Raw genomic sequence first — 11717 nt, forward strand, 5'->3', positions numbered from 1 at the left:
CTTCAGGATCTTGGCATGCTCAAGGTGCATACCAAGTATGACTACAAAGTAAATTCCCCTGCCTTTTGTGGAAGACTTGAAAAATTACCTTATCTTCTAAAATGTTAGCTTAGAATATTTACTCCCGAGCAGTCTGATGTAATTTTTGCTGGATTTTAAAGACATTTTTAAATGATATTAATGTTACACAAAATCTTTTGCTGTTTGATGTCAGCTTGAGATTTCAGGGTGTGGAATCAGATTGCAAAGAAGTGTGATTAACTGTCATCATTCCATGTTTATGTCTGTCTACCATAATATAAGATATAACAAATGATGGAAGCCTTCTAAATTCACTTCTTTCTGGTCATGGAGCATAACCTGCTTAATAACCAATTCTTACAAACTTTTGCGCGTTAAAGCTGTTATTCCTTTAACAATTCTTCCCTAAGAACAGTGTCTCAAAAACTAAATTGCTGTTTTGATATGTTAGAGTTCAGCTTAGTCTTGCATGCAGAGTCATAAAGTTTGCTGTCTTAATTTATTCAAGAAAAATTAGTAATAAATCAGACACAATTGTATTTAAAACACAATAAAATGTGGATTTAAATCTTTAAAAAATAATAAATGGCAAGTTCTCACAGGGAAGTGTTTATATAACCTTGCCATTTCCTCCATAGTCAAATTTACAATTTCTCCTTTGTACACATTTTAATTACACATATACATACCATATTGACACAATAATAGTGTTATTTTTTGTTACTTCTTTGTTAATTTTCTTTTACTTACCGATTCTGCTTAATATTTTTTAAATTTTAATTTCTTTGAAAGTTCCATCTTGACATTTTTCCCTCAGTATAATACCTACTTTTTTTGGAACCAGAAGTGATCTTCCTCTTTCTCATTCTCCATTGTCAGACAGTCTTGTTCTTCATTGTCAAAACCTGGAAGCATTTAAAGTAAGTGAAAATGAAGGGTCTCACAAGAAGATTGTCACCAAAGGCTGAGCTGTTACTTCGTTTTTATAACCCCAATCTCTAATCCTTCAATTACTGTAGACTCTCCATAGAACTTCTTCTAAAAAACATTTCTTGAATGCCTGATGATTTTTGAGGAATGGTTCTAGGTGCTTGGTGTTGGGCATCTCCGGTGGCCGCACGGGACCCCAACAGGTTTTTCCTTTCCCTAGAGGGTTGGGGTGAAAGGGATTGCCCTTTTCTCCCCACCAGGACGCGGGGCAAAAAGAGATTCCAAGAGATGGGTGAGCAGGCCGCTGCTCTCCCAGATAGGGAACAAACACATACACACACAGCGGGGGTTCTGTCAGGCAGTTCCTTTTATTGTAACACAAAAGATCATATTTATATGCTTAGCAGGCGGGGATTTCCAAGCTTAGGCCAATCCTTGAAAAGGTCAAATGTGCATGTGCCTTGTCTCTCTATGCTTAGCCCTCCCCCTTAACTTCCCTTGGGCACCACCTTTTATCCATTTAGACCATCTGTTGTTTTTGCTTAGAAAAAGGGCGTGGTCCCATAGCTTGGGATAAAAAAAAATGAATCGTATGTGTTCTATACTTTGAAGAGGGAACAGTCTAATGGGGGAATGGATAATTTTAGAGTAGACAATCATATTCATTTTTATAGCATTGTATAGTCAAATAATATAGCATAATGATAATAAAGTCTGTATTGTTCTCTTTATCACCTGAGCTTAGAAGAAACAGCTTTTGAGCAAGTTTTGTATATATATAAATTGCAAAATTTTAAAAATATTTATAGACATTTTTAAAAACTTTATTTTGAAATAATTGTGGATTCACAGGAAACTGCAAAAATAGTGCATAGAGATTCCAAATACCCCTCACCCAGATTCCCCCAATGGCTACATCTTATATAACTATAGTACATTATCAAAACTAGTAAACAAACATTGATACAATGTATGTGAATAATTATATGCTATTTTATCACATATGCAGATTTGTGAAACCATCACCACAATCAAAATACAGAACTATTTCATCACATGATTTTTTTCCTACTACCCTGTTATAGTCTCAACTACTCCTTTCTGCCCCCACATCCCTAACCCATAGGAGCCACTAATCCATTGGCCATTTCTATAATTTTGTCATTTTGAGAATGTGATATAAGTGAAATTAAACATTATGTGAACTTTTAAGACTGGCGTTTTTTCACTCAGCATGATGCTTTTGGAATCCATCCAGGTTGTTGCATCTGTTATACCTTTTCATTGCTGACTAGTATTCCATAAAATGGATGTACCATAATTTGTTTAATGATTCACTTATTGAAGAACAATTTGATTGTTTCCAGTTTTTGTCTACTACAAATAAAGCTGCTATGCACATTTTTGTACAAATTTTTTTGTGGACTAAGATTTTCAGTTCTACAGATTTCTAGATCATATGGTAAGTGTATATTTAGTTTTTGTAGACTAAATATATGTTTAGCTTATACTACATTTAGTTTATAACACATTCCCGCCAGCAATGTATGAAAGATTCAGTTTCTCCACATCCTTGCTGGCATTTGTTATTTGGTATTGTCAGTAATTTTTATTTTACTTTTCTGACATGTGTACAGTGATATTTCATTGTACTGTTAATTTGCATTTCTGTAACAGTTAGTGATGTTGAACATCTTTTGTGGGCTTGTTTGTCCTCCTTTCATCCTCTTCAGTAAATTTTCTCTTCACTATCTTTCGCCCATATTCTATTTAGAGTGTGTGTTTTTACTGTTGAATTTTGAGAGTTCTTCAAATAATCTAAATATAAGTCCTTTGTCAGATATATGGATTGCAAATATTTTCTCCCAGTCTGTACCTTGTCTTCTCAATCTCTTAACAAGATCTTTCACACAGCAAAAATTTTTAATTATGATAAAATCCAATACATAAATTTTTTGTTATGGATTATATAAAATTTTTTGTCAGGAATAGTATGTGTTTAATTTTTTCAAATACCTACCTTTTATGAATTTTGTCAAATACCTCTTATGATCATGTGATTTTTCTTACTTAGCCTACTAATATGGTGGATTATATTGATTTTTGAAAATGGAACCAGCCTTGCATCCCTGGAATAAACCCAAGTTGATCACATAATTCTTTTTATATATTCCTGAATTGTATTTACTAATATTTTGTTAAGGACATTTGCATCAGTATTGATGAGGGACATTGGTCTGTTGTTGTCTCTGTATTGGTTTTGATATTAAGGTAATACTGGCCTCATAGAATGAGTTGGGAAGTATTCCCTCCCTTCTACTCATATGTTCTGGAACTGACTGTGTAGAAATGGTGTTAATTCTTCTTTAAACGTTTGGTAGAATTCTCCAGTGAAACAATTTAGGCCTGGAGGTTTCTTATTTGGGATTTTTTAAGTTGTAAGTTCTATTTCCTCAATATTTACAGGGCTACTCAAATTATTCATCTGAGATTGAGTGAGTTGTAGTTTGTGCCTTTTGAGGAATTTGCTCATTAAATTTATGTGTGCAGGCTTGTTCTTAGTATTTCTTTAAAAAAAAATTTTTTTTTCAGTTTTTTTTTTTTAATCAAAACATGATTGTACATGTCTGTGGGGTACAGAGTTGCATATCAACACTCAGTTTTTTTTTTTTAATCAAAACATGATTGTACATGTCTGTGGGGTACAGAGTTGCATATCAACACCTATGTGCAATATGTGATGCTCAAATCAGGAAAATTAGTGTATTAGATAATATACGATGTTACCATTTTTCATGGCCCTTTATCAATTCCTCCCGTACCTCCTTCCTCTCCCCCTTTCCCACCTCTGGCAACCTCGGTTCTGCTCTCTTCTTTTGAAAGTTCAACATATTTTTGTGATTGTTGTATTATTTATTTATTTATTTATTTATTTATTTATTTATTTATTTATTTATTTATTTATTTATTTATTTATTTATTTATTTATTTATTTATTTATTTATTTATTTATTTATTTATTTATTTATTTATTTATTTATTTATTTATTTATTTATTCATTTATTTGGCTCCTACTTATGAGTGAGGACATGCAGTATTTCTCTTTCTGTGCTTGGCTTATTTCCCTTATTTCATTTTCTCCAAGCTCATCCATGTTGCTGCAAATGTCAGGATTTCATTCTTTTTTATTATTCTTAGTATTTCCTCATTATTTTTTTGATGTTCAAAATGTTGGTAGTTAGATTTCCTGTTCTATTCTTGATATTGGTAATTTGTGTCTTATTTTTATTTTGCTTTATCAGTCTTGCTACAGATTTGTTAAATTTTAGTTTTCTCTTTTCAAAGAAGCAGCTTTTTGTTTTATTGATTTTTCAAAATTTTTTTTCTGTTTTTAATTTCATTGATATCTGCTCTTTGCTATTTCCTTCTTTTTGCTTGCTTTTGCTTTGGATTTATCTAGCTCTTCTTTTTTCTAATTTGTTAAGTTGGGAACTTTGATTATTGATTTGATATTTTTTTTGGCAGCTGGCTGGTATGGAGATTCAAATCCTTGGCCTTGGTGTTATAACACCATTTTCCTCTTTTCTACTTGGAGCATGTAGTGCTATACATTCCTTTTCAGCATTGATTTGGCTGTCTCTCACAAATTTTGATATGTTGTGTTTTCATGTTTATTCAATTCAATATATTTTTAAAATTTCCTTTGAGACTTCTCATGGGTTATTTGGAAGTGTTTTATTTAGTTTCTATGTTTTTCAAGATTTTCCTGTTTTCTTTCTGTTACTGATTTCTACTTTGATACCATTGTGGTCATGTAACACACACTGTATGATTTCAGTTCTTTCAAATTTGTTAAAGTTTGTTTTTGGACCCAAGATATGTTCTATCTTGATATATGTTCCATGGGTGCTTGAAAGGAATGTGTATTCTGCTCTTGTTAGGTGGTGGTGTTGAATTCTTCTATATCCTTGCTGATTTTCTGTCTAGCTGTTCTATCAATTATTGAGAGAAGGGTTTTGAAATATCCATCTACAATTATAGATCTATTTTTTCTATCAGTTCTATCAGTTTTTGTTTTACATATATATACCTCTGTTGTTTGGTGCTTACGTATTTAAAATTCCTTTGTCTTCTTGGCTTGTCTTCTTGGCAGATTATTTTATCATTATGTAGTGTTCTTCTCTGTCCCTAATAATTTTCTTTTCTCTGACGTCTCCTTTATCTGATATTAATATAGCTATTCCTGCTTTCATTTGATTAATATTTGCAAGATATATGTTCTTCCATTCTTTTATTTTCACCCTACATATGTTGTGATTTTGAAGTGAGTTTCTTAGACACAGCATGAGTCATGTGTTTTTAATCTGTGCTGTCAGTTCCCATCTTGTAATGGTATGCTCACAAATTTACTTTTAATGTGATTTGTATATATTAGGGATTAAGTCTGACATTTTTTGTTTTCTGTTTGTTCCCTCTGTTTTTCATTTCTGTGTTTTCTTTCTTCTGCTTTCCTATGAGTTACTCGAACAGTTTTTATAATTCCATTTTATCTGTAGCGTTTCTGAGTATATCTCTTTGGACAGATTTGTTTCATTGGTTGCTTTACGTATTACATTATACACACATAACTTATGATAGTCTATAGGTATCCTATTTAACCAATTTAAGCATAGAAATTTCACCTTCCTTTAAGTCCCTTTACTCTCCCCCGCTTCTAATTGTCTCAAAGAGTTCCTCTACATACATTGAGAACCACATCAGAAAATATTATAATTTTTGCTTTAACCATCTAACTCAGGATCCTTCTCTGACACCACTCTAGCAGGTTTGGGATGCCTCATTAGAGCTGGTGGAGAATGGAAGTCTAGCCTCCCACTTGGCATTTGCTGGTGGGAATGGGATAAGTGAGGCCACATTTTTTCCTGTGGTGTTTGGCTACAGTAGGATAGTTATTGTCTTAAAGTTTTATGTCTTGGTAGACTGCCCCTTTCCTGTTCCTTTGGCTAGAGGGAGCAGCCTTTTTTTTCCATTATGCCTTCGGAGTTTCTAGGTTGCCTACTACTCCAGCATCCAAGGTATATGAGGTGAAAACAAAGCCCAGAAAACTTACCATCTTTTTATTCCTCTAGTCCCAGTCTGCCTTTTCTCCCTACCTTTCTCAGTTGTCTTATGTTTGTTTCAAGGATAATGTCTAGGATTTGGGGCTCTACAGGTGTAGGGAGAACTGCACCACTTCATTTTGCCCCACAAGTGAATGTCCTTAGAGATTTTAAGAAGTAGTATAAAGCAAATAAATACATGAAAGTTCAACAGTTCAAATAATTTCTAGTTTTCTTCCAGTTTTAATCATCCAAGAACCTATCTCAATTAAATTTCATCAGGTTATATTTTATTACTTTTGATTCAAAAATTAGACTTTTGTAGATCGAACAAAAGTACTTCACAAAGCAAAAAAAAAAAAAGGAAGGCCCACAGGCCCACAACATAGGTCTGGTAACAGGCAGAGAATGCCTGTTTTCTGTCATTACTCCTGAAAGTTGCTATATTTTTTCAACTCTAAAAACATATAACATGTTGAAAACTATTCACCTGAGATAGCTTGGACTCTTTCTTAGACCCAGATCTCTTTGTGCTAATTTTTTTTTTAAATTCACCATTGTAGGGCCCCATAAAACCCCAAAGGAGACATTCCCTAAAACATGGCACCTTTCCGGCTTCTCTTCCGGGTCTTAACATTCCTGCTGGCGCCAAAGTATGGCCTATCAAAATCATCACCCGCCCTTCCGACCAGTCAGCCACTGCCCCGCGTACTAACCACCCTCTCCCGGAACTCAGCTCTCTATAAATGTATGCTTCACCCTCAAATAGAGCGGAACTTCTCCGGTGAGCTGTCAGCTTGGGTCCTGTTGTTCTTTCATTGGTGCCGAAACCCGGGAGGAGCTCACCCCTTACCCGAGGGGACTCCTTCTCGGACCTCCTTCACTCTCTCGGTGGTTCCTGCTGCTGACGCTTCACCCTCGTCCATTTTCTCCAGCGCTGGCTTTCCGCACCCACCACCGGCTCATCCAAATGTTAAGTCTCCCTTTAGAGGTGCCATTTTAAACTAGGACTACCCCTCCGGCATCCAGCCCTAACAGCAGCAGTATGCCCCACTACGTCCTGCAGGTCCTCAGTGGACCCCTAAATACTCCCTCGTCACACCAGACCGTCCACATTCTACTCCNTTCTCCTCCCTGTTCCTCCCCCCTCAACGTCCCTCTCCAGCAGGAAGTAGCTCGAAGACCTCAACGACCTTACCCCCCAATAGAGGATAAAGGGAGGAATGTAGGGCCCCATAAAACCCCAAAGGAGACATTCCCTAAAACATAGCGCCTTTCCGGCTTCTCTTCCGGGTCCTAACATTCCCTCCGGCGCCAAAGTGTGGCCTATCAAAATCATCACCCGCCCTTCCGACCAATCAGCCAACACCCCACGTACTAACCACCCTCTCCCGGAACTCAGCTCTCTATAAATGTATGCTTCACCCTCAAATAAAGCAGAATTTCTCCGGTGAACTGTCAGCTCAGGTCCTGTCGTTCTTTCAACCATGTTTGTTTCTTGTGTGCAAAGTTCTCCTCCTTGAAAATGGTTATCATTTGACTTTAATGCAATCTTTTGGATAGATGAGTATTAGCCTTGGAAGGAGTTATTTGCTTTCTGTCTTTAGGAAACCCTGTGTTTTACTTTGGGGCATTGTCAGTCTTCCTGCGTAACCTTTGTGAACTAAATACATACAAACCATCAGACAGTACCCAGCTGTAACACTGGCCGCCTTTAGAACTGGTCAGGCTGGTTTCTGGTGTTTTAGTCATCTTTTAAAGAGGGCCTTTGTGACTGTTTGTGAGTCCCGGCCCTCAGAAGTCTTCTATTTCATTCGTCCTTGTATAGACCTAAAGCAAAATTCTTTCTAGTCAAGAAGATAAAAAAATCTAAATGAGATGCCCAGGTAAACAGGCTCAAGACATTTTTAATTGAACAGCTTCTACCTCTCATTCTCTTGCTTACTTCCACCATGGTTTACCATAGTTAGGTGGTGCAACCCAGACTTAGAAGCCTAAATCTATCCATTTAACTAATCAGTATCACAATTCATATTACTAGGTTGATAGTTACCCTGTTCTCTGGCTTACTTTTTAGATTATGTAATTTTATCACTTATGAGTTATTTGATATTCAACTTACTGCACATTAGTATCATATACCAATAATATCTGTCTCAAATGAATCCTCCTAAAACATTACTTTTATTGTACCACTTCTGAATTTCTAAAACTCATAGTTATTTCCTATTAGACTATGTTTATTCTACCTAGTATTCAAAGATTTTTTTAACCTGGGATCACCTCTCTACCCATTTTGCCCGCTTTTTCCTAAGAAATAATTTTTTCCGAAAGGCACGTTCGTGTTCTTGAGATCATCTCAATATACCATTTATATTTCTTTCTCAAGCCATATCTTTTTCTCTGATTTAAATATTTTTTCTTTTCCATTTATCTACACCCTATCTATTCATTACAGCACAGTTAAAATGCCTCTACTTAAAATTTTTATGTCTGGTATATATGGAATATATACAATATTAGCATCTTATTGTTTAGCGTTTGATGTAGCTCTGTAATTCAGGTTAGTTCTCCTGTTTCAGCAAACATTTAATAATTCTCCTACTCTGGACAAAACTGTATAGGAGGAGTACCAAAATGAGCAAGACCTGATCTTGTCTCTCAGTATATTATATATAATCTCACTCTCTAATTTATATATCTGTACTGAATTTAAATGGTCCAAAGAGTCTCACTTCAATTAAATAAATGAATTAATATCCATAATGCACATGGCATTATTTGTGGTGGGATATCCAGGGAAAATAGTGTGAAGGCAATCCATAATTGAATACCAAATGAGTAGCACAGAATTGTTATAGTAGTTCAGAATTTGGGGATAAGTCTATCATTTTGGAATAAATTTGACATGACATTGGCATTTACTTAATTTGTGATTAATGATTTATTCTGCCACCTTGATATTACATCATGGTCAATAATATTTTTCAAAAGGGTATTTGTAAGCACTTTTCATTTTGATCGAAGAAGATTTATCCAGAATACTATTTGACAGTGCCAAGAACCATCTTAAATCCTTTTTAGTGCAAAGTAGTATATATGTAATGAATAAAAATCAAGGCTAATTATAAATATTTACCTTTGCGTACCACTCTTACCATATGCCTTAATACATGTATTCTATATATAACTATCATAAAAATACTGCCTTCACCACTTAAGAGTGTGTCACCTTGGGTGAGTTAAGTGCCTGTGCCTCACTTAAGTCATCTGCAAATATGTATAATAAAAGTAACTACTTCATAGAGTGGTTGTGAGTATCACTGCAATAGTATATATAAAATGTACTTCTTAAATGGTAGCTGCTATCATCATCAAAATCATTATTTCTACTACTACTGCAGACGCTGCTCTGATTGCTACTATTGCTATTATTTTTAACTTCGTTCTCATAATTGCCTGATTTTAACATTCTGCATCTGCATTACCTACCTACCTATATTGCCACTATCAAATATTAGCCTTAAACTCTAAGTTCCTCAGGGTAATTAATCTACATACTTCTCTTTGTATATCACCATGCATAGTTAGCTGCAATTATTAGAATGTCGTTTGACAAGGAAAATGATGATATTGTGTTAACAGTGTTTTTACCTCTTCATGGTTTGATTTTATAGTTAAAGAACATACTTTTACAGATAACCAGAGAACTTTCTAAAAAACTGAGGGAATGGGTAGTGTCACATATTTGGTACCAGTGATTGACACCCAGACTCCCAGTTGAAGATCTTTGGCTCATTTTCTTCAGTGGCCTTCCCTACTCAGTACATGTGAGTATGGAGCAAAATTAGCATTGATGGATAGACTGTATTCCAGTTCTTTGGGGGAAATTTATCTGAGACCTAGAGAAAAAAATGTAGGTTGTTAAGCTGTCACTCCAGCTCTTTTAAATGTCAATGTGAGATGTGGGTGCCTCCCATGTATATATTGGGCAGGGTCAGTAATACTTAGAGTTACTAGAATTCTGATTTAGACACTGGTAATCAAAGTACACTTGCTTAGCAATGAATAGAGGGGAAGCTTTAATTTCTGGAGAAGAGACTAAAAGTGCTCCTAAAACAGCTATAATTTTGAATTTTTAAATAATATTCTAACCAACTCAATCTTCCCCTACTCCCCTATAAAAAAAGAAAATTTAAATTCCTATGAAACTGATTTGTGTTTCTTTAGTGTATTTAGGAATTACTTATTTATTTTTGACAGATTGAGTTTTAATCTGAGAATAATTACTGTTGTCTAGCTAAAAGAGCATGGTTTTCCAAGGATTATCATTCAGTTTTTCAGGCTCCACAGAATTATAAATTTTCTAAATTTATTTTTACAGGTTAAGAACTCAAGCTGTATTTAAGTCAAGAGAACGGGTTGCTGACAAAGAATTTACTAAACCCCAAGAGCTCGATCTGGATATGAATGGAAGTGACTCTGGACCAAGGTAAACCTAAAGGCAAGAATATTAAGGATATCAAGATTTAGAATATGTTTGGTTTATGGCTGTATATCAGTTAATACAGTTTTCTGACCATACAAATACATTCTCATTAATAAATTTTGAGAGGTATGGAACAGTATGAAGAAGAAAATAAAAATTATTCATAATCCTATCACTCTTTGAGCCCTTTTCTCCTACTTTTCTTTGTATGATATTTTGTATTGAATAAAAGGATTATGCTTATACAGAATTTTATTTGTTACTTTTTTCACTATATCTTATTTTCTGATCTTATTAAATACTTTGTAAAAAACATTAATTTATTCAACAAATATTTATCATGTGGCAACTGTGCCTTAATATTTATCTATTAGCCCGCTGCTGGGTAATATAGGGCTTTGCTATTATAAATTATGCCTTGAAGAACATTTTTCTAAATAAATTTTTTCTTTCTCTTTATTTCCTTGGTATAGATTCTTGTAAGTGGAATTCTACTTCAAAGTGTATGTGAATCTTGATTCACATTTCCAATTTATTTATTTTAATATAGGGCTTTGCTATTATAAATTATGCCTTGAAGAACATTTTTCTAAATAAATTTTTTACTTTCTCTTTATTTCCTTGGTATAGATTCTTGTAAGTGGAATTCTACTTCAAAGTGTATGTGAATCTTGATTCACATTGCCAATTTATTTATTTATTTATTTTATTTTTTTAAAAGATGACCGGTAAGGGGATCTTAACCCTTGACTTGGTGTTGTCAGCACCACGCCCAGCCAGTGAGCGAACCGGCCATCCCTATATGGGATCCGAACCCGGGGCCTTGGTGTTATCAGCACCACACTCTCCCGAGTGAGCCACCAGGCTGGCCCCAAATTGTTTTTTAATTCAACTTATACCCTCAATGTAGTGTTTAAGAAATCTCTTTTTATGCAAATTTGAGGAATTTTTGGTCATTTTTTTAAAAATCTTTTTCTCTATCCTTTCTTCTCTCCTTTTAGGACTCCAGTTACACGTGTTTTAAACCTGTAGAACCTGTAGATATTGTCCTACAGGTTTGAATAATTTATGTTGATCTTTTCTCAAGTTCATCAGCTCTTCTGTTATTTCCCTTTACAATATGTTGTTTAGCTCCTATGGTGATTTTTTTTTTTTTTTTTTTTTTTTTTTTTTTTTT

The 11717-nt window shown here is 34.5% G+C and overlaps 1 protein-coding gene across 3 annotated transcripts in view; it reads left to right on the top strand.

The window, feature by feature from the left end:
• KIAA1328 (KIAA1328 ortholog) overlaps positions 1-10699 on the top strand; it is a 227412-nt gene extending 216713 nt beyond the window's left edge. The window contains exons 6-7 of one of the 3 annotated variants that reach the window (XR_550841.1): positions 9729-9881; positions 10436-10519. Coding sequence is in view for 1 of the 3 variants with exons in the window: in XM_008577535.1 (XP_008575757.1) it covers positions 10436-10547 (112 nt within the window). In the remaining 2 variants the exon portion in view is untranslated. Of the gene's footprint in view, positions 1-9728; positions 9882-10435 lie in introns of all 3 variants that reach the window. The other 2 variants (XR_550842.1, XM_008577535.1) reach the window with 2 other exon arrangements.
• The last annotated feature ends 1018 nt before the right edge of the window (positions 10700-11717 follow it).

Source organism: Galeopterus variegatus, unplaced genomic scaffold, assembly GCF_000696425.1.
Source record: "Galeopterus variegatus unplaced genomic scaffold, G_variegatus-3.0.2 Scaffold1528, whole genome shotgun sequence".
Classification (NCBI taxonomy): domain Eukaryota; kingdom Metazoa; phylum Chordata; class Mammalia; order Dermoptera; family Cynocephalidae; genus Galeopterus; species Galeopterus variegatus.